General features: G+C 36.4%; 1 protein-coding gene across 1 annotated transcript in view; it reads right to left on the bottom strand.

The window, feature by feature from the left end:
* Positions 1-1921: 1921 nt before the first annotated feature.
* LOC149769839 (uncharacterized) overlaps positions 1922-24536 on the bottom strand; it is a 51122-nt gene continuing 28507 nt past the window's right edge. Inside the window, exons 4-12 of the mRNA XM_089949754.1 lie at positions 19935-20074; positions 19017-19121; positions 18363-18486; positions 17380-17759; positions 10380-10535; positions 9102-9273; positions 5334-5439; positions 3347-3492; positions 1922-2721 (exon numbers count right to left, since the gene is read on the bottom strand). Of these exons, the coding sequence (XP_089805880.1) occupies positions 2471-2721; positions 3347-3492; positions 5334-5439; positions 9102-9273; positions 10380-10535; positions 17380-17759; positions 18363-18486; positions 19017-19121; positions 19935-20074 (1580 nt within the window). The 3' untranslated portion in view covers positions 1922-2470. The remainder of the gene's footprint in view (positions 2722-3346; positions 3493-5333; positions 5440-9101; positions 9274-10379; positions 10536-17379; positions 17760-18362; positions 18487-19016; positions 19122-19934; positions 20075-24536) is intronic.

Raw genomic sequence — 24536 nt, 5'->3', positions numbered from 1 at the left:
AGCCTGGCAGGAGACCACAACATAGCAACGGTATTAGACGTTTAATTAATTTTGAATGAAATAAATGACTATATTCAAAGTTCAATAAAATCAAATGTATCCATTCAACAACAGCAAAACAAAAATTTTGACAGCATTATGTTTTTAAATAAGGTATTCCTCTTTTGTAACAAGGGACTATGGTCTAAGGGGTACATATCGATGACATCTCGCCTCTTGGTTCGAGTCTCGGCTCAACCAGCTTTGGTGTATAAGAATTCATGTCACTAGCTTCCCGCGGGTCAAGGGATCTTCCCAGGATTTTCTTGGGTTCTTCTTCCACCAAATCTACTGGTCACCATGCATAACCTATTACATGCTGTAAAATAGCGTTAAATCCACAAAACCACGAGGAAAATCAATCTTTCCTAACAACAGCACCCACATGGAGTACATTTTGCTGGAATTTTAAAAAAAAGAAATCCCTACTAACGCCACCCCACCCCCGCAACAAACATATTTTGGCGCAAGCGCCGTACCTATTACATCACGTGTGCCAGAATTAGCGTCTTAGTCTCTTTCTGAGAACTGAAGTTATTGACTCTCATCGGAAAGAGTAGAGAATGTTCCTAATGATTTAACGTTCCAAACATCATTGTCTCTTCCCGATTAAAGCTGAAGAACTTCACAGATTCGGAAGTATTCGTAATGAAATTTCTTAAATTTGGCGGACGAATATCCGTCCGACAAGAGTCTTGTAACATGATAGATCTTGCAAATAGCACACGACGACGTTTTAACATTCGATGATATACACGAGTGTTTAATCTTTAGCGCTATTCAATCGGTTTCAATTGTTTCATCTGTTGCTTGCGTTGCAGTTAGTGATGAGACGCCATCAGTTCATTGTGACATTATGAAACTATTATGATGTAATAACAATCTTGAGAGCTATGCAAAATGGTCGTTTTTTGCATCCAATTTCTATTTTTCTAGCAGTTGATGGAATAGGCAAAGGATGTTACAACTGACTTATGTACTCAATCGGAATGTCGTCGTTTCTTTCCGATGCAACCCGAAAAACTGCGAGTATTTGAAAGAGTGATACTGTTTTTGGCGGGCGAATATCGCACTTAATGTATGAAGAATAGATCCGCATAAAACTGGGGGTTCAAAATAATACTGACAACATTAAAGAAGTAAAATCGATACCTGCACTTTCAAAATGTAATGTTATATCTGCCACTTTTTCATGAAATAAATTTAATCAAACAACGAAATTGCTTTCAATAGGCTTAAACTATTGCTTACGTTGCTGATATATCTATCTATCTATCTATCTATCTATCTATCTATCTATCTATCTATCTATATATATATATATATATATATATACCTCAACGCGAAATGTAGGCATCACGATGTCTGCTTGAAAATAAGTCATATTGGTAAGTTATTAAGAACAGTTGCTCAAAAAAATATTTTAATGATAACCACTGTAATTCTTGTCGCATTATGGATCAGAATGCATGAAAAAGACTCAATACATAACAATTTTGTCATCGTCTGGGTCACAGACTTGATATATTTGCATCTATGAATGTTTCAGTTTGCTTCTGTGTACACTAATTCAAATAAATTCCTTTCTTTTCAATTTCTTTAGTTCTACTGAAGTTTAATATTTTGACGATTCGAAGACAAAAATGATCGAGTATGCATTGGGGTCTGGAATAGGAAGACAAGCCTATGCGGTAGCTAGTGGGTTTTACTTTGTTCAAGAGATGCTGAATGCAGCAGGAAATTGAGGAGAGAGAGAGAGACAGAGAGAGAGAGAGAGAGAGAGGTCATGGTTCAAACTAACAATTTTAAACGCAATCTCTTTCAGCTTAAAGGAGTTGAAAATTAAAGCCTATGAAAAGCAAAGGAGAAATTGAATTCAGTCTCTGTTGTTGTTTGTTTATTTTTAATATGAAAGGAATAATAAGAAATGCAATGATCTTAAACCTGAACATTTTTGTTTGTGTTAGATACATTACAAGAGGACTTTCTCGACCTTCATCTCAGATTCAATGTGTTCTTCTGAACGCAACAATTTCAGCGTTAAACCCAATTCTATCCATTTAAGATTTCTTTTCAATCAGTTGAATGATGTTAATCAACGATCATGTCGGAATACAGCAATATGATTTGTCAATGACCAAGTTGCAATACAGCAATACAATTTGTCATTGATCATGTCGCAATACAGCAGTACGATTTGTCAATGATCAAGTCGTAATACAGCAGTACGATTTGTCAATGATCATGTCGCAATACAGCAATACGATTTGATTTATTTTTCTAATCTTAATTTCGTGTATAATCTTGAAGGATTTGGTTCATATTTAGAAATTGATAAATAATAGTTGTGCGTTGTTTAAGTCTCACAACACTGAAAAAGATGGGCATCGTTCGAGATATTTGACATCGTTACATCTATCCGTTTTCAGAGCTACGTGGCTAGTTCTTGCTCATTACTACTTTCTTGCTCAGAAGTCTCTTCACCACGTGATTTCGCCATGTCATATTCAGGAACGTTTACGCTGAATGAGAGGTTGCTTACGTCATTACCTCCGTCACAAACAGACTCGTTGTCTTCATCCATTTCTTGATAATAGCTCAAGTCTTCCGACTGAATGGTCACACTGGCTTTAACCTGGTATGCCTTGAGATACAATTTCCTGAACTTTTCATAACCTTTGTCTGCAGAAGAGAGTTAAGGTTTATGCGAGTATCTGCACTAATAAGAAGCTGTAATGAAAATTCACGGTTCAAAACAAATTTGTTCAAAACAGTTCGGATAAAATGAAATTAAAATGTTAACTTCTAAGAGGAAAAGGAACATATTAAAAGGAAAATCGAAAATGCAAGCTTGACGAAGCATAATCATAATTAACTGATTCTATTTAAGGCAAGTCTATATTGTAACTTATGCTGTGTATTGATATGCATTTAGTCGAAACTATGCCAGAAGATTTGATGCAAATCCAAGGTGATACTCCACCCACACGTTTAAGTTCTGTAATGCTTGTAAGACACAAAATCGTGACACTTCTATCAAAGAGGACAAGCGCACCTACTCATTTAACTAAATGGTTCTGGTATGTAATACGTTGGCCTTGCATGCAAACTTTTTCAATGCTGAAACGTCATTGCTTTCTCTTTTGTTCAAGGAGAGTTTCTTGTAACAGCATTTTACCATTCTATAATTGGCCACTTTTAGTTCGTGTCATTCGTGTCATGTTTTGCTTTGACAAGAAGACAACAAGTTTAGATTTCAAATTGCCCAAGGTAACATGTATACGAAGACTAATTATTGGTTCATTACCGGAAGGGAGAGCCGCCTTGTACTTTTCTCGAACAGCCATTGAAGTCCACTGAGTGGCAGCCACAACTTCTTCTGGATCCCAAGAACCGAATAGGCACTCTAATGGTTTCGTTCGAGTCATTACAGCCACGCCGCCATGAGCCTTTCTAAAAGAAAAGATATGGAAAGAACCCATGGAAAATAATGTGCAAATGCCTGCAAATAGATTTTAGTAATTCGAGAGTAATACTGCCTTCTTTTTGGGTATTTACCCAGTTTACTCAGTAAGCTCCGTCTACTCTTTTACTCAGTGAGCTCAGTTTTCAAACGATCAGTAGTGAGTCTACTCTTTTCTTCTAACCTAACCTTACTCGAGTAATTATAGCTGCATTACAATAAACATTCATAAGGGCATACTATACAGAATTAAATTAGATGGAATATGATGCGTACTACTGGAATTGGAGCTCTCATTTAAGTTGCTCCTATTTATGATATACACCCAAATTATTTTACTCAGCTGACTTTAGGAGAGAGAATAGTAACGACAGAAACATGAATTCAAGACTAAGGTAGGTAATAACTGTTTGCTATATGTGTTACTGTTAGATCCATTCCTTTGGCGTACTGGATCATACAACATTTTGGAACAGGTACCCTGCAAGAACTACATTTGTCGGAGGCAGACCATCGAGAATAGAAATATTGTGTTATGTATGTTTATTTTTGTACTGTATGCTTAACTTTTCTTATCATGATTGTTTTGTTAGTAAACTATAAATTGATTGTTTATTTGGGTTTGGGTTCAAGGCCCAGCCTTGATTATGGCCTTATGAGATTAAAGAAGCGAATTTATTTACAGTTTGGGGTAATTTTCCATTAAGATGATGGAGTTTTTCCGGAAAAGGTATTGCGACATCGGTCGAGTAGGATTGAATATAAGGTTGTTTAACTAAAAATCGTTCATTCCTATCTTAATATCAGTCTTTTAGATGTGCTCAGTTGTAATTTGAGAGGAATCTTGAATGATTATTCGTTGGATTTACAATGTGCTTTCTGGTATTTCGGACGAAAACACTATTTTGGGATTATTGTGAATTTTATGAATGACATTCTGGATTCTGTCATTGTGATACAATATGATTGTTAGCTCATGGAAACATTCTAAACTACTGGTACATCATTACATTCAAGATTAGACTAATTTAGAATTTATTCAGAACACTCTGTAAAAACACATTTGTGAGAGCTTTTTGGATTGTTTGGAATTTAATTCACAATAGTCTACATTCCTCTTACATTTTCATCTTTTAAGACCATTGAGTCGTAACAAGTGAATATTGTTATCGTAGTACAATGTTTATTATTGGGTTATTCAATATTTAACTGTATATTTGCTTTATTTTAAAACATCACGTTAATATGCCCTCTACGTGACGTCATGTCATTTGAAATTGTGCTTGGTTAACGGTTGTTGATCTTTGGTTAACATTTCATTGATAGGTTTCATTTGAAATGATATTTGGATAACGTTTTGTTGATATTTGGTTAACGTTTGGTTGATATTTGGTTAACGTTTTGTTGATATTTATCACCTGAAACGATATTTGGTTAACGTTTCGTTGATATTTGATTAACGTTTGGTTGATATTTGGTTAACGTTTTGTTGATATTTGGTTAACGTTTTGTTGATATTTATCACCTGAAACGATATTTGGTTAACGTTTCGTTGATATTTGATTAACGTTTGGTTGATATTTGGTTTACGTTTTGTTGATATTTGAGAGAGATCATTGTGTAGCAAATAAATATTTAGATCAAATTGTATTAATAACAGGGATAACCCCTTTCGAGAAAGAAACTAGAAAAGTATTCCATGATTGAATGTTCTCAATAAAAGTTGTGCAATGCCTTCACACCATCAAAAAGGTAAAACTTTTTTCATAATCCAATTCGATACCAATATTTTACACAGTACTGTATAGAGAGTATTACCTAATTAACTTACCGAATACTTGAAGCAGCAGAAGCAAGCTTGTTTATCTCTTTTAGATGGACATCGGTTGTGGCAGTTTTGTTTAGTCGCATCACCATAAGGCTAAATACGGGTTTTTCTGTAAAACCAAAGACAATGTCCACTTTTACATTGACTAGTGTCATGCTATCATCTACGTACAGGAAATACTCAGAATTACTTTATCATGATGGAAACTTCGAACGAAAATAGATTTTCTTCTTCTTGTCATCCGTCCGTCTACGGGATAAGATGGTGTATCTCCAGAGTAAGGTTTTGTTTCTCCTTCTTTCTAGCTCTCGTTTCAGCTTGCTTTATGTTTCTGTCTTCCTCGGCTTTTTGAACGCCTTGTCTGACAGCTAGGCACCTGGTGGAACGGTCGTTAGCACAGCTCTCCCAGTCATTGTCATTGATGTTGGCTGTATTCATGTCCTTCTTGCAAACATCTTTGTAGCGCAGACGTGGTCATCCAGTCGGTTGTGCAACTTCTGCTAACTCCCCATATAACAGGTCCTTTGGAATGAAGCCTGTGTCCATTCTCTTGACACGGCATAGCCAGCGAAGGCCCCTCTCGCTGAGAATGGAGAACATGCTGTTCATGTTGTCGTGTTCCATAACCTCTGTGTTGGGTACTTTGTCCTGCCATTGGATGTAGACGAGGGAGGCTAGGATCTGCAAGCGCGCCAAGGCAGCACGGGCGAAAGTCTTTCCGACGATGCTGAGGAGGGAGATGCCCCGGTAGTTGTTGCAGTCGCTACAATCTCCTTTGTTCTTGTACAAAATGGCGATGTTGGCGTCACGTATGCCCTATGGGATATGTCCCTGTTCCCAGTAGAAGCAAAGGAGTATGTGTAGGGGCTGGAGCAGTGCTAGTTTCCCGCACTTGAGGACTTCAGGCGGAATGCCGTCGCTTCCAGGAGCCTTCCCACAGGCAAGGCAATCGATGGCTTTTCCGAGCTCTTTCAGGGAGGGAGCGGTGTGTCTAGTTCTTCCATGACAGACATGTCTGGGATGGCGTCCAGGGCGGGGTCAATCACGATGTTTTGGATTGCATGCAGCTCGAGATAGTGCTCAACCCATCTCTGTATTTGTTTTCCCTGGTCTGTGATGACTTCGCCTGTCTTGGACTTGAGGTGGGCGGTCTTGGAGGTGGGGCGTCGGTCGCCTTCTTGATACTCTCATACATTCTTCTTGCATCCCCGGTGTCGGCAACTGTCTGTATACTGATGCAAAGGTTCAGCCAGTAGGTGGTGGCACAGCGGTCTTCTGGGCGTTGTTCCTGGCAGTCCTTAGGGCTTGTAGTGTTCTGGGGCTAGGTGCAGCCTTGTATGCCAGGAGGGCTTTCCTCTTTGCCTCAGTGACGGGCTCCATCTTCTCCCAGTTGGCCTCTTACCAGTCGGCATTTTTGCGCTCCCGCTTCCCGTAAGCAATGATGGCTGAATTATACACAGAGTCACGGAGATGGAACCACTTGGAGTCGATGGTGTCATCAGGTTGTCTTTATCCTCGTGGTGGAGCAGAGGGTTGGAACGTACACGTTAAAGATGTTGACCGGGCCTAAGGATATTGACAGCCGGAGGGCAAGGATTCTCTCAGTACCTGAGATGGAGGTTCAATGAAGGCGACTAGCGTGTTCTTCCCGGCAAAGCCTACACCGTGCTGCCAGGTTCATCCGAGGGCTTCCCTGCCTTGCCAAAAGAATGTGTAATTGGCTTTCCTGACGGTGCCGCTGTCAGCCAGTCGGGTCTCCTGCAGACAGGCAATGTCGATGTTCAGTCGGGAGAGTTCTATGTCAATGACGGCAGTCTTCCGTGCATCGTCGATCTGCTGTAGGTCAGCGGTCAATCCAGGACACATCGTACTGATGTTCCAGACTGAAAAACGAAGAGCTGGAGTCTTCTTATTTCTTCTTTGAGTCTTTCCTGGTGCGGAGTTTGTGGCCCACTTGTCGAGATGGTTCTCTAAGCTCTACGCACCCAGTGAAGCAGACAGGCCATGGCGGACAGCACCTTACTGACTGGGGGCTGCCCAGCTTGGGGAGGGCGGTAGCTGTCCAGTGAGACATGGTGATCTCTTCCACCGTCAGAAGTTACCCCTGGCACCAACCTCTGCGACAATCGACCTTTGCCTTAGAACCAGTAAACTGCTACTTCCCGTGTTGTGCCGACGCCGTACGACGACGCTGGTGTGCCTTCTCCAGTGGAGCTACGAAGCCTGGGCAGGGTGGTATGGAGAATCAGCTGTTGCCCATGTTGTGGTCCAAGGTTGACATTGCCGGGATGGGAGTGGGAGACAAGCGCACCACTCCTCCAGAAATGTCCCATACGGCTTGCGTCTCTGATCGCCTCTATCAACTAAAATCCAGCTCCTGGCCTTCTCGAGTGGCTTAGCTTCGAAGTCCGGCGGACCATATTTTCCACTAACAGGAGAAGGGGTTAAGGCGGGCCGCTGGCGCCTTAAAACCAGTCACTTCGGGTAGTTGGGACTCGTAAATCTTGGATGGTAGCTCATCTAGAAGGAAAACTCCGATTCCAAACATCTGCTGCCCTGCGGCTATACCCACTCACGGGAAATGCTAAGGGAGTAAACGCCGACAGAAAATTCGGAAACGGAGCCCCTAAGGCGGTCTGACATTGACTTCAACGTCATTTCGGCAACTCCTGCGACTCCGTTGGTGCCACGCTGTATCGGCATTCGTCGTTCCCTTGGGCCCACCAGCTGAGTGGAGATGGGGGATCTGCTGCATGGGCAACAGCCGATTCTCCATACCACTCTGCCCAGGAAAATAGTTATTAGACACGTCATTACATAAGTCATCAGGAAGATGCAAAGAGTTTGTCTGACATAAGGCGATAAATTAGTTGTCATGTACGCTTGATTTAGAAAATATTTCTGGTGAAACTTAAGTTATGCCTGGTGGTTACTGATATAAAGCGAGAGTATTCTAATCGTTGCTGAAAATATGCTGAAAATAGGGCACTTCCACGTCCTTGATAGGGCCGTTACACGTTTTATCTTTAAAGAAAAAGGTTGATAAAAATCAATATGGGTTTCTTGAGAGGGTGTAGAACATATGATTGTATCGTGTGCTAGTGAACAATAATGCTGCCGAGAAATATGATTATGAGATTCAGATGAATGGAGCGACTAGAACAATGTAGAGAAATAAATATCTGACAGCTGGCCAAAAAAAAAATAGGTACAAAAACATCCCGAGGCGGACTCCATTTCCTCATATTAAATAATAATAATATCATATTGTATATATTCAGATTATTCTCTTGTTGGACTAGAGGAGGCCAAACACAAAATGAGTATGCACCAATTATTGGAATTGTGTATAACAGTATACAAACCCTATAGAAAACTTAATTCTTTGATCACAATTTAAAAAATGATTTTTATTTTTAGGGTCTTGCGTAATCCGATTGGAAATGGCAGCAGAACGTCAAACTTTATTTTCACAATGCATGCTATCAACAGAAAAATACTGTTTTTATATTAAAATTGTATCCTCCACGGCGAAGCAAAAGGTCTCTGAAGTGGATAAAATAGTATGTCCACATTGCAATGATTATTTCTTCAGCCAAATATAAAAAGGTTATTTTCTCGGCTAAACATGCTGCAAAATGGTGTTCACAATCATTCGTCATTGGTGTTTCCGTTAATGTCGGCGTTTCAGTTCGAATTTCCACACTTACAAATTCGACATCGACTATAAACTGAAGAGAAAAAAAAAACAATAACAAAACGTATACCTACCACAATGGACTTGTTCAGGTGACGTTCCTAAAATGGCGTCATGAAGTTGAAGTTCCTGGAAGTCGGAAGCAGATGAAAATTCACTGAACCAGTTTTTAGCATTGTCGGTGTCTGGAAATGTAAAGACTGCAATAGCAGTTCTGGGAAGCCAACTTCCATTCTGGACGATCACCTAATCAAAGATAAGCCAGTTTACTTTGCATAAATGAAACTTTCGATGATACTAAAACTCTATATGTAAAAACAATATGTTAGGAGGTAGGAGACTTTTGACTACAAAAATAAATCTATATTTCACTCAACCTTTTTCGATGGGTAGGAGGACAAGAAGAAGCGGGAATAAAGCGTGTATGAAAGGCTGGGCCTGCTTTTAATTATGAAAGAGATTCTGAAACCATCTTGACACTTAATAAGCACAACAATAAAGAAAAACGGATAACTGACGCAAAGTCGACGATGATGTTGCTCCCGTTCGCGGAGTCAGGAAAGCTTGTCTGTGCTAAAGCAGGAGACCAAAGATTGGAAAGCTGTTTAGCTGTATAATTCTACACACGAATATCAACTTCATTCTATGAGTGAGAGATAACAGTACTTCATTCTATGAGTGAGAGATAATATTACTTCATTCTATGAGTGAGAGATAACAGTACTTCATTATATGAGTGAGAGATAACAGTACTTCATAAGCACTTCATTCTATGAGTGAGAGATAACAGTACTTCATTCTATGAGTGAGAGATAACAGAACTTCATTGTTAAAGTTGCATCATCTTCCAGCAATAAGGATTTATTAACATTTTTTTTAAGATTATATTTGGAACCGTGCTTCATCAACCAAAGTATAACATACGCAACGGATTTGATAAATTTACAAGTTCTCTTTGAATACGCTAAGTTCAAAACGCAACCAGAGGGTAACCAATTTTTTTCTGAATGAATACTCTTTCTTGACAGGATAAAAACCCTTAGTTTCGTATGCAAACTATTTTTAGTTCTTGTCCTTCAATTCTTACATATCAAAAGCATTTGTAATGTTATAATTAATACCTTTATCCTGATGGTTTTTCTTCTTCAAAATGGAAAATAAGAACACAATTATAGTAGTATTCGTAATTTTTATAACACAAGCGCATAGAGGCAATAGATTACTTTATAAACTATGCATCTGTTTTCAGTGAACTTAAATTATCTTTTCCGCTAATTTTGTTTGCCATACTACAGGGTAGATTGAATGACATAATAAAACAATTTGCCACATGTGCTCAAAGGACATCGTACCTGTGGAGCAAGTCCCAGAAGAGTGCCGTTATGAATTCTGAGCGCATCCATCTGACTTCGTACCTTTGAACGGAATTGTTTCAAAGCCTCGTCCGAGAATCTCATTAAAAGATTCGCACAGACAGGATTCGCATTCTCGTTCTCCTCATCTTCTTTCTTTAAAAGAAAATGGTTAGCTAATTATAATAACTTTTACCTGACCTTGTGTTTTTAACATTTAAACGTTCATGCCCTCTTTACAGAAAACTCCTAAGGTTTCGTGTGCTGCAGTATTCTGTTCTAAATAACCTTAAGTTTTGTGATGAAAAAAAGGACAACTTCGCCGTGTGACTTACACCATATTTTAATACTGCTGATGCAATATGACGATGATGATGATGACGATGATGATGATGATATTCTTTTATTCCTCCATTTTCTGAAGATTTTTAAGACAAAGTATAGAAATGCAATGAAATACATAGAATCACAAAAATAGTGGATTCCTTACTTATGAAGTCCTCTGAATTATTTCTAATGGCAAACGAATAAATAAATTAATATCATTGCTAAACTAGATAGATATATATACGATAGAACATTTTAAAATGTATCCTCACAACAAAAACAGTTAGTTTCCTAATCGCTTTGCAATCCAGTACAAGTATTTCTTTCCTTATATTCTGTGTGAGTTCTCTATTGAATCGAATATATAATATCCTTTATCTTAATGAAATACTTGGTAGATAGTCTGATCACATTTATCCATGCCTCAAGTTCTAAACGTTCTGATATATTATTTAAACCATCAAGTAGTATAATCAGCACATCATCATCGATCTGATCACATAAATCACGGTAAATCACTGGAGGCATATACGAAAATAGACTTTCCATCAAGTGGTTTCTGTCGTCTAAGGTTAAGGCACAATTCATCGAAATGTGCAAAATACGGTCATGACTCATTTTGCCACATAGGGGACACAGTCCGGGTCTTGCTTGCATTCCTCCAATACGAATTAATGTCCCATATTCCATTTTTCTGCTTGAGTCAGTGTAAGCTATTTTCCATAGATGATTCATTTTTAGTCCTGGGTTAATTTTTAAAAATCTACCGAATCCCTCTGATGGATTTCTGATACTCATTTCATGTTTTCTCTCCTCAAATATCTGTATTCTTGTCCCAATTAAGTTTTTCCATGTTATTTTGTCTGGGAATTTTCCAGTGAAAATAAAGTGGTTGAGATAGTCTTCTAAATCATACTTTTTGAGTACAGTATTTGTATCATATATAAAAGAGTTGTAACTATGTTGGGGGTCAAAAATCAAATTTCCAACAGCCCAGAGGAAAACCTTTTTAACAGTCAAGTTTGCTGATGTTCTACACATGCGACCAAGGAATACGAGTTTTGCTTATCTATGCGAGCTTCCATTGATATCATCCCCAAGCATGATGTCGTAGATCCAATAGGCGATCTTTGAGGAAAACCTTGTACTCTCCGGGCGAAATATCGTTGTATTTTCTCCGTTGATTCAATGACCTGATATGATATATTAAACCAGAGTTCTGAGCCATACAAAGCAGACGGCAATATAACTCTTTCCCAGACTTTCACAGAAACTATAGGATTCATCCCATTTGCATTTAATCCAATTGAGTATAGTGAGTTTGTTACACGTTTAGCTTTATCGTAGGAATAGACTATATGATCATTAGTTTTCATTGGTTGTGAAAAGGTAACTCCTGCATATTTCACTTTTTTTTTTGCTCTAGGAATATTCTGTGATCCCAGAGTAATTCCATTTGATGAGTACACTTCAATTTTTTTTACTAAATATCATCCAATTACTCTTGTTAGGGTTATAGTTCAATTTCCACTTCTGTGCATATTGATAAACTGCATTTATGAGTATATGTAATCCATTCAGCGAAGAGCTTAGTAGAGTGGTGTCATCTGCCAAAAGCATGCCAGGTATGTTCATCTGATTCACTGTTATCCCGCAATTAGTCATTACTAGTTCATTCAATAGGTCATTTCTGTACACGAGAAATAAAAAAGCCGACATTACTCTCCCTTGACCAACGCCTCTCCGTAATGGAAATGTGTTCGATATACACGCTACACAGGCACTTAACTGTGTGTAGGAATGGGCGATTATTCTCCATATTTCTGCATTAATTCCTAATATTTTTAGTTTTTTTAGTAGTCCACAATGCCACAGTCTATCGAATGCCTTTTCATTATCCAGAAAACAGCATATACATTAGAGTTATGATTATTAAAGTACATCAAACATTCTTGAAGAGTAAATGCAGCGGAGATAGCTCCAGCCTCCTTACGAAATTCAAATTGATAAGGATGTGGAAAGCTTATTTTATCTAAATACTTTTGAATTCTGGTCATCAACATTTTTTCAAATAATTTTCCAGACAAGATGTCAATGTTATACCACGATAATTCACCGGATCCTTTTTATCGTTTCCATTTTGTTTGTATATCGGTATAATCATCCCACATCTATATCATTAGGCAAATATTCATACTGATCATGTAATTAAAAAGGGCAGCTAAATGTCTGATTAAATATTTTCCACCATACTTTAAGTGCTCATTCGATACGCAATCAATGCCTGGTGATTTTTTTTTTTTTTTTTTTTTAGAGACTTGATATGCTGCAACACTTCTTCCTCTGTAATATTATTGCATTTTATGTTATCAGTTTCTAGTTTGCTTTCTTCGTACATATTCTTCATTTTGACAAAATCATGTTCCTCGTCTGTTGTACCACTTAATTCAGAAAAATATAGTTTCAATAGATTGACACATTCATCCAAATTATTAGATTCTACTCCTCGAAATGCAATATTACCAATGTCCGATTTATCTTTCCTATTTTCACGTATGACTGCATAGAATTCGTCTATTCCCATTTCTGCACTCTTTTCTATCTCTTTAAATATGCACTCTTTATATACTTTTTTCTCTAGTCTATGTTTCTTTCTAAACTTTCTTTTTGCGTCCTTGTATTTTCTTTTGATGTTACACTCTGTGCTTCTATTTTTTTCCTGATTTGATCTATTCTCCGCGCGCTTTTCTCATATTCTGATGTAATTTTTCAAGCCCACTTTTCTTCCAGTATGGTTTCAAGAATGATCTGAATTCGGATTTTGGAGTACATCTGTCAGATGCAGTTATTACACTCTTAGTTATCAATTCATTATACATCTCTATATCTTCTACCTTTTTACACTCATAGGTGAAATTCAAGAATGCACTAACATCAGATTTATACATGCTCATTTCTAATGGATTTGCTAAGTTCCATTTCATTCTTGGAGATACACGTCTTTTTATTTTCCTTCAATATATCTTTTGCAAGTGCCACTGTAATATGTAGGTGATCCGATATTGAGAAATCAATTTTGTCATTTACTATGTGTCTTTTTACAGCATCTCTGATTATTTCAGGTATTAATATATAATCAAGTGTGGACGTTCGTGACACGTCTTTTGATCTATACGTGATGTAATAATGTTCATGTGGTTTTATCACCAACGTAGCAACTATGTTTCTCTGTTCTATTCTTTTTTTGAGAGCACGATCTCTTCTTGATGGATTTTTACACACAATATCTGCATTCATGTCGCCTATAATTATGCATATATTTTCAGCAGAATATCTATCATACACATCAAAAATATTTTCACAAAATATGTCATATGCATCATCAGTTCTAGTTGTCGAGGGAAAGTAGGTTGCAATCAAAATTATAGGTTCCAACTCTCTCACTAAGACTTTCACCGCCAAAATATTTGGGAACTCATTTTGTAAGGTGCTTACTTTGCATAGTGATGATCTATAAAATACATCAACCCCGCCACTACCTCTATAGCGTTGTTGTATCTCTTCAGTAGGTAGCGCAACTACTTTGAAATCATCATGTAATTTATCTAAATAAGTTAGATTCTTTGTACAAAGCCAATGTTCAGTGATAACAAATAGATCTGTGTCTGGTAAGAATTCAATTAGTTTCTGCGTGCTAGACATTATACCACGTACATTCCATGTTGAAATAATGAGCATAATTATAATTAAGAAGCAATTACTAGTCATATGGCTATGCTCATTAGGAATATATTTTGCATTTCTCATGCGTTTCATCAAGCGGGTAGCCTTCTCTCTATTTTCTGTTTGTTATCCATTCCCTACATTTTATTCCAGAACTCCAAAGTGATTCATTATTCATCATCAGTTTAAAATCTTTATCCAGTCGAAATGTGTATATATATATTTGATCTATCCCAATGGGGTCGTTCCTTTATGAGGCGGACGAATGTTACTGTAACACCTTCCTCCTTGCACTGAGTTTCGATAGCTGTCTTTACTACATCTATATTTTTTCTAGATTTGACATTTGACAGCAGAATGCGTCTTATTTTGTTTCTTACGACTGGTTCAACACATCTGATTCTATATTCCTTTGATTGGGTCTAGTAATAATTGTCTCAATATGTCTATACGATGTATCTTTCTTTTTTTGTCTCTCCTGGTCATTCGTAAACATTCTTTGATCATTGGGTGATTTGTTGTGCCCTATTTGAGCTTTATTTATTATGTTTTCATTTATATTTATGTTAGCTCTTTCTTCATATCTTAATTTCTATTGCTGATTTTGAGTTTATTTGCTATCTCTTGCATTGTTAGATGTTACTTCTGTGCGCTGATTATGACTCACATTTTCCGTTATGTTAGTCCGATCATTTCGTGAAAGTGGCGGGAAATCTTTCAATGTAAATATAGCGGGACCATTTCCAGGCAAATTTGCAGGAAGAGCTCTAGCAGGCTCTTTGTGTATTTCTTTCTGTCCATGTACTACATTTTCTTGGTCAATAGATGGAGAGATGTCATGTCTATTCTCCGTGTATGCTGATAGTTCATGATTTCCATGATTTTCTTTCATTTGAAAGTCCACTTCCTTTGTTAGACTGATTGTATAAAAGTTTGTGCCTTGTGCAAATTGTGTCTAGCTTTCACTCAATACAGTTGATCTTTTTCATGATCATATCTAGATGTTGATGTACATGAGAAGAGAATTCTTTTATCTCGTTTTCCCGGGTTACCATTGTTGACATCTGGAAATACATTCCTCTATTATCATTGATTAGTTTTTCTTCCTTTAATTTCAGTTGTTCTATCTGAGAGTTCACCTCTTCGAGTTTCGTCGTAGTTTCCACTAAGTCTGATTTTAATTTTCGGATCTCATTTTCTCTCTGTGTGACAATATCACCTAACTGGTTTTCCAATCTGGAGAATTTTTCTTCAAACTTATCATTCATTATCGCTGTCTGCGCATATATTGTGCTCATTCTATCAGCATCTTCATCTGTTCTTTGTAAGGCGTTATCATTGACCTGAGCTTTCGGACTTTGTGATATACAATCGCTGCGAATGGAGTTTAAACGCTGGGGTGATCTTGTTTCATAAGTATGTTTCAATGCCTATTTAGATATAAATGCTTTCATGTCACTGTAATTATTCTCTCCTTCAACGAAATGGAATACAATATAAATATCTTCCGATAACTTATCCTCCACAGGAGCACTATTTGTTCGAGGTAAACGTTCTACTAATCGACCATCAGGACAATCATATCTCTTCCATTTTGCTAGATCAAAGAGAGCTTGCCTAGAATCTCTGAGACCTTTGACATCAAGTGTTGATTTCAATCTTTCTTTGAAGGCACTTCTATTAAGAGTTCCAAATTTGGCTTTGATTTGCATGTATATGCCTTCATTAATTTCGTCTACATCTGAATCTTGTTCTGCTTGCGATGTCTGTGAAACAAATAGAGCATCCTCATTGGTATCATCTTTGGTATCAGCATCAGTGACACTTTCAATTTTCCTCATATTTCCCTTCGGTTTCCCCATATCATCCATCTCTGATAAGTTTAAATCCGGCCTTGAATTGGTGTTGTCCTCATTTTCATTATCTAACATGTCTTGAGCAACATCAAAACTATTTTGAGACTTTCTCTCAATGTCCACATCATCTATAAAATCATGTTGAGAGAGCATTTTTGTTGTTTCTAAGGAATATCTCCCAATACATTCAAGTATTTATTTATTTATTTTGCTTTTATTTGTTGTAGGTAGTATATTTTCATTTCAGCCATATTTCAGCCATATTGTCAATTTTTATCTAACTTGTCTCATGCAATATAGATTCTTAAAAAGCTCACACTCTTTAGATGAACATGAGTTAGCAGTTATCAAGAGAGCCTATACCAAGTCATGTGCTTAGCCCAGAATAGCTCTGACTTGCACTCACTAAACCATTAAGGCTTAATCAAACTAAATATAGAACTGAACTATAAGTGAGCTATAAGTGTTCGTACTCCTGATACTCCTGGTATAAATGGGTTAAATGAATATATGACAAAAAATATTAAAAACACAAAATTAATACTTGAAAGAAAACTTCCAAAAATAGCAATTACACCATACCACAACTGATCACTTCATGAATATATCCACAGCATGTATCAATGAATACAATCACATTTTACCATCCAATTTGATGAAAAACTGGGAGCTCCAAAAACACATGACTTGAACCCATGACGGTCACTCATTTAACCAATATGAGAGAGAGAGAGAGAGAGAGAGAGAAACTTGGTGTTCTAAAATAAGTATGTTCCTTCAAGGCCAACTAAAGTTTCAAAATGGCACAACTATCATGCCTTAGTTATCCCTGACAAGGCACAGCGCATGCAAATGGCACTAGTCGCGGAACGAAGCGATAAAATCTGGTCTTCAGATCTTTTTAAATATTCAAGCAAAAGTAAAAAAATTACATTTAACTTTATTGTTTGCTTGTTGTTTTTTGGGGTGGCTTTTTGTTTGGGAAGATCATCTACTTTACTCGACTCAGTATTGCATAAAGTATAGTCATATGTCGAGTAAACTACAATAAATTGAATTTGTTGTTGAGAAAAGTTAAAAATTAAGTATCTTACATCTTTAACATCTTCTTCTTGATATGGGGACATTGCATCTTCGTACGATGGTGGCGGTTCATCCCTTCCGTCACCCGAATAGTGAAAAGGTGGCGCAGATGGAAGAACCATAGTAGACACTCGTGGTTGCGACATAGTTAGTACTTCTTTTCTATTCTCCGACTGACTAAGTAACTGGGCTGCTCTAGATGGCTCCTGACTCTGAGCCGGTTTAGCACCTTTCTGGACAGGTATGACGTGGGGTTTATATTTGTAGTTGGGGACATACGTGCACATTGGAGTGTACTGGATATTTGGGAATCTTGACTGATCACCATGAGTGAATATGGAAAATCCTTTGTTGCACTTAGTGTACGTCATGGCCATGGATGTGTCTATTTCTGTGGAACAAAATTTTCAAATAATTATTGTAGTAGAGAAAGTAATAATTGTATATTTCAAGGTATGGAGTAATAATTCATAAAGAAATGGATTTGCTGTTTTTGTTTTGTTTTTTTCCAATGAATACGAAGTATGATAAAGACAATATTATCCCATGTATTGGAAAAAGTACAGAAATAACCCCGACTGGTTGCTAACGTGTTTCAGTTGATCTAACTGGCTTCTATCGTGTTTCATTTGGTGTAACTGGTTGCCAACGTGTTTCGCTCGGTCTAACTGGTTACTAACGTGTTTCAGTCCGAAACAACGGAATCATTTTATAAGTTCCATTAAAAATAATGCCGTGATTTGCCCTTCACGGAGAGTGGGAGAGAAGAAATCGTATGTGTTATTGTTAAATGTTCATTTGCTCTATAGTATGTAATGGGTAGACATTTTATCATCAAGTTTCAGCGAAGTAGTTTTTCTGATAACCGAATTTTTCTCCATGCGGTTGTTTCATAATATCTCGCCACACAAGTTTTTTTTATATTATACGCTCCAGAATACAAAAATATCTGATCTTGAAATTATAAATCATATGATTTCTGACTGTTAATTACCGAAATTTGGTACGGCACCGTGAGCTGTCTGAGGTTTCGATTGTCTCTGAGGAACTGACCCTATGGTAATGGGTAGATGCAGCATAACGTCGCCTCCGGAGAGGAAAGGGACCTCAAGGCATACCTCAAGTAAAATACCATATACATAAATATCTACACAGTTGATAACATTTTTGGGGGATAACGTTAATTAAATGACATAAAGGAACGTGTGACTCATGCAAAATGGTTTACCGATTTTTCGCGAGTGGATATCGTGTAAAGGATCTTCCTTTTCGTAATTTATGATTTTTACTATGCTAATTTTGTACTATTTTGCTATATATATATATATATATATATATATATATATATATATATATGGTCTCCGAATAAAGAAAGTTAACGTAAAAAGTATATAATCCAGTTTTATCACGAGATCTCAAAAGTTAGAGTTGCAAAATTTGGATCTTTATCAGAAGTAATCAGACTAATAACGGAAAATCATCGCGTCTGTCTTTGAGGGTTTACTCTTCATGTTTGCAGTGCATTTACACAATTTGTACTTAAATCTAACTTTAAGTCAAAAGATAATAATTGTCAAATGTCTATTAGTTCCATTTTCATTAAATGTTTACTAAAATGGATTCATGAATAAAATAAAAAAATACTTACATTCACAAAATAGCTGACGACAATTATTTGGCACGTGCGAGGCATTGTCGTTGGGGGTATGGCCATGGTATGCAATGGTTGATTTCTCCATACTCTGTTTTCGCCCTGGATAATACCGTATAACAAGTATTTTTTATCTTCATTTACTATTCATATGGTGCGAAAATAAAATAGATTTGATGAGCAACGATAGTAAAGATTGCATGATGCAGGTATATGACACAGACATAAAGGCCAAAGGTATATTCAACCATAAGAAACATCCGTACAATGAAAAGTATGTTTCTAATGCCTTACAACAATCCTGTTTAAAGAAAGGAATGATTAATAATGAGTTAAAATAAAATTGACAACTTTTTAAATTTGCGATGTTTCGTGCAGCATAAACATTGTGCTAACATCTACATATGTCTCAGTATGTAGAAACCTATTGAATGATTTACCATTCAAGTTTGCATGGTAGATAGATAGATCCAAATAAGTGGACATTTAGACATGGATACGTATCCTTGTACCATTCTGAATTTGTAAGATACTGTAATACACATACCTGAACAGATGCGCAAATATATGTACCGTGATATAGCCAGCATCGCCTCACCGGATTCGCTAATAGATTTACCTCGTTATAATCATTTTCATCTCGTTATAATCATTATCGCCACAACAGATTTGGGACTTCAAACCAGCAACGTCTCAACAGATTTGCGAGTACGTATATCTGGTTATAACCAACAAGAGTTCAACAGATTATCGAATATAATGAATACCAACAGATTCTCGAATATAACAAATACCCAATTACTCACGTATGCCAACAGAACACTTTTTCAATCCAAAATGTACATCGTTTATGATGTGGAAAACATTCCTACATGTCGTTGCTGTATGTCCGCTCTTATATATGTGAGCCCTTACCATCTTGAGATCCTTTCCGGAAACAGAAGAAATCACAGTGTCCCTGTATTTCGTCTCAGCATTGGCCATATACTGGACTCTCTGAATTAGGCTGGCTTTGACTGCTCCAAGGTCCTTCTGACTCTGGTTGTTTGCTAACACTAGTAGTAAACGACAAAATGCGTACGAGAAGTGAAATGTTCTTAAAAAAGTTTAATTCACGAACAATTCACTTTGCTCTCTTTCACGATTCAGTTGAATCTCGAATTCACAAATACCGATCTAAAAAATACAGTAAAACAACTTATTATATGCTCATTTTTGCCTCCCTTAATTTTCGTTTGTCAGAAGTGTGCAGTATTTTATGACACTGAACACCTTTATTTTGCACGCACGTGCACGTCACATGTGCCTAAAGATAGTATAGTGTATTAGGAACTATTTTGTAAATAAGCCATGTACACTCGTGTATTAGACGCTTTAGATTTTGGTTGATTTAATTTGTTTGTGAATGAACTAAAGCAGATGTTTCGTCCGTTTAAAGTATAGACGATAAAGTTAACGATGTGGACGAGTTCACCGAGTCAGAAACGAAACTTTCAAAGAAACAAACAAACGAACGTGATATTCGCAGTGTCAAATTGAAAAAGGCAGGCTTTTTAAAGCCTTTAGAGATCCGTAGACTCAAGCAATTGACCTATCGGACAAAAATGCCTCTGACAGGCCTAATGAATTCACTATACTAGCCGCATAACAGCAAGAGGAATAAATTCCTCTAATTTGGAAACCTTCTATAATATTGGGATAGGGGTAATTATTCTTTATCCCAAAAAAGGAATTTTTACTGCCAACAGCACATAACATGTAGGGGGATATGGTGGCAAATGTGACCTCCCCCCTCCAATAGCCAGATTAATAGAGAAGAAATTTGCTGAGGTTTATGTATCCATGTTCCCGAGGGAAATCCCCCTGGATGTTTTCCAGGAGGGTTTTCAAATGACAACAGGCGTCAAACCCTCAAGTGTCCGAAGGGACACTTTCAAAGCCTTCCCTGGCTTACATAATGGACAGATTGTTGTTAAAGTGGGTATGAAGGACGCCCCAAAAATTCCCGAGCATTTTTAAATCTACGTGATACCCGTCCAGACATGGTACTATAATTGCAGCATGTCAAAGGCATGCGGAAATTGTGGAACTGTAGGACATAAGAGATGGGACTGTAAATAACCAAGGCAATAACGACAACAACAAAACAATCCAGAAACAAACAAACAAAACACCATGAACATATACCCACAAGCAGTTATGCAAAACATAGAAGATATAGAAGACAAAGTAAACATGACAATAGAGGAAGAGCCAACACTTCTAGAACCTAACCCTCCAATACAAACACCACAATCATACACAACAACAACAATAACGACGACACCAACACCGCAAACCACACCACCAAATGAACAAGCCCAACATGAAAATGAGATGGAAACAGAATCCATGTCAGATAGTGAAGCAACACCCAATCCAAAATCAAAAACAAATAAAGACAGCAAATAAAAGGAAAGCTAATTCGACAAAAGGAGGCCAAGTGACAAGAAAAAAGACATCATGTACCAGAGACAAACAAATTAAGGCTATGCTAAATGAAATCACACAAATACCGTAAATATTACTTGTACTAAACTAAGAATCAAACGAGACAACCTATACACCACCTACTCAACAACCCAGTACTTCAACAACATCATTTGTCAACAATGAAGACCACAACTACACAACCAATACCAAACAGCACTACCAAACCATTCCAACAAGCCTAAACAAACAGACAAACCTTAACGCTCAAAAATACTTACTCAAAAATCAGAAGGGAAAAAAAACCCAAAGCCAAAACGATACGAAACAAGGAAAACAACAAAAGACATCACCCCCACAAAAGAAAATAATGAGAAAACGGATACAAAAATATATAAACATTTATCACTACTTTGAATAGTACAATCCCAAAATACAATAAAAAATACTGGAATGCCCACTAAACATTTTTTTATGAGAATGGAGAAGGAACATTAAAAATACTTTCAATAAACATAAATGGATTTAATTTTAAGAAAGCTAAATCTTTAATAGAACTAGCAAAATCATATGACATCACATGTATTCAAGAAATACATAATATACAACATAAAATAATAAACTACAAAGAAGATCAGCTTAATGCAATTTTTATTACACAAAAAGATTGCACGAACCTAAAATCAGGAGTAGGACTAATAATTAACAATAAAGCAATACAGACTGATGGTAAACTTTTACCAACTCACCCGAATTAAAAGGAAGATTTATTCATATACACACAAACAAAATGCGTATAATAAACACATGTACCACCAAGAAGGAATAAAAAAATGCAATTTATATGCAGATTAACAAACTATCTACAACCATATACTCTAGATAATATTGTAATAATTGGGGACTTTAACTCAGTCACTAATGATATTGACAGAAAAATTGGTATATGCCAATGTGAAAAAGTATCGATACTTCTCATGAATGGCTTCATTCACAATAATAATCTTATTGATACTTTCAGATATTTACACCCGACCAAGGTAGAATATACAAATATTACAGGAAATTTGGCTGCAAGAATAGATCACTCTTATGTAGCCAATAATATACAAAACAACCTTATTAGCAGCGCAATATTAGAAGATCAAATAGCAGACCACAGAGCCATAACACTAGTCACAATCGTCAAATAGATGGGGAAAAAGTCACTGGAAACTCAATAATTCTATCCTTAACCTTCCTGAATATCAAGGGGAAATAATAAATTTCTTACATACCCTACAAGGGTAGAGCATTTACGACTTAAATTTAGGACCAAATTAAACAAGAATTATCCAGCATTTTTCGAAAATAATCCAGATTACAAGATGAAAACTATAAAATCATCGAAAGAGAATGTCAGAAAATAATAAATGACCCCACCGTGAATATAGAAATCATAAACAAAGCAATGGAAACCTTAAAAGAATTAAGTGAAATACACACGAAAGGTGAACAAATAAAAGTAGGACTATTTCAGGACATCTATGATATAGGAATCAGATTTACAAAAGAGGAAATTAGAAAAGGTTGACAGAGAAGCATACCGAAACTAAAAATCAACAATAATGAAACAGAAGGGAAAAACGCTATACTAGATCATATAACAAATACTATGAAAACTTATACACATCGCGAAATATTCCTGATGAAATTATAACAAACTATACCAATAACCCGATTTTTCCAAAAATAAATGAAGCGACCAAAACTGAATGTGATGAAACAATCTGAGAAAGTGAGATACAAAAGCAATGGATGAATTAACCAAAAATAAATCTCCAGGTCTTGATGGTCTGACAGCGGAATTCTATCAAAAATTCAAAGAACCGCTAATTCCCTTACTAAAATCTCTATATAACAATAAATTTATAAGAAAAGAAATGACAGAAAGCATGAGAACTGGTGTAATAACTTTAATCTACAAAGATAAAGGAGAGATAACTGACTTAAAAAATTGGAGACCAATATTTTTACTAATCTAGATTACAAAATATTAAGCAAAATACTGGCAAATAGAATAAAAATAGAATAAAATCAACTTTAGGAGAAATAGTAAATATAAACCAGACATGTGGAGAAGGAGGAAACATTAAAAAAAATGTACTTGCCATAAAAACAATAATAGATTCTATGGAATCGAACAACTTACCAGGTGCACTAATTCACTTTGATCAAGAGTAGACATTCGATAGAATAGAAATAAACTTTATTGTGCATAGTCTTCATAAATTCGGCTTTCGACCCAATTTCATAAAACGGGTCAAAACTCTATACAAAAATATCCAATCAATGGCACTTACAAATGGCGCCAAAACTCAACACTTCCCAGTCAACACATCTGTTAGGCATGGGTTCCCCTTGTCAGTACTTTTGTATGTACTGGGAATCGAAACATTACACACTGCAATTCAAAATGATAAAAGGATTCATGCAATAAAAGAACCAAACATCAACAGAGAATGTAAAACTTTTAACATGCTGATGACTGTTCAAACTTCATCACCGCAAATCAGTTGTACCATCATTTAATCAAACAATACAACCTTTCGGCCTTGCTTCAGGTTCACAAATAAATCATGAAAGAACATAAATTCAACTTATACAACTGGAGAGAAATTCATCCACGACTCCTTCCGGAAAAAATTATAAAACAAGTCAAAGTCCTAGGTATATATCTACACGATAACAGCAAAAGCATAAACTTTAAGTAAATTAAAAATAAAATACAAAAAACACATAACAACGTGGAAAAATAGACATTTAAACTTACTAGAAAAAGCCCAGTTTGCAAAAACTTAACTTTATAATTCAATTTGGTATGAATTTGATGTAACTGATTTTGAACTTTATTACATTTAAAAAAAATTGAATCCTTAATGCTAAACTTCATATTGAATGGAAACATCTGTAAACTATCCAAATTCACACTACGAAAAGATGAAAAAGGATGGACGAGCATCCCTAATCTAAAATTTAAACAAACATCTAATTATACTGACAGATTTA

The sequence above is a fragment of the Sinohyriopsis cumingii genome, unplaced genomic scaffold (genome assembly GCF_028554795.1).
Source record: "Sinohyriopsis cumingii isolate HCF-2022 unplaced genomic scaffold, ASM2855479v2 utg003239l, whole genome shotgun sequence".
Taxonomy (NCBI): domain Eukaryota; kingdom Metazoa; phylum Mollusca; class Bivalvia; order Unionida; family Unionidae; genus Sinohyriopsis; species Sinohyriopsis cumingii.
Note: the sequence above shows the minus strand (reverse complement) of the source record. Positions and strands in the feature narration are given on the sequence as shown.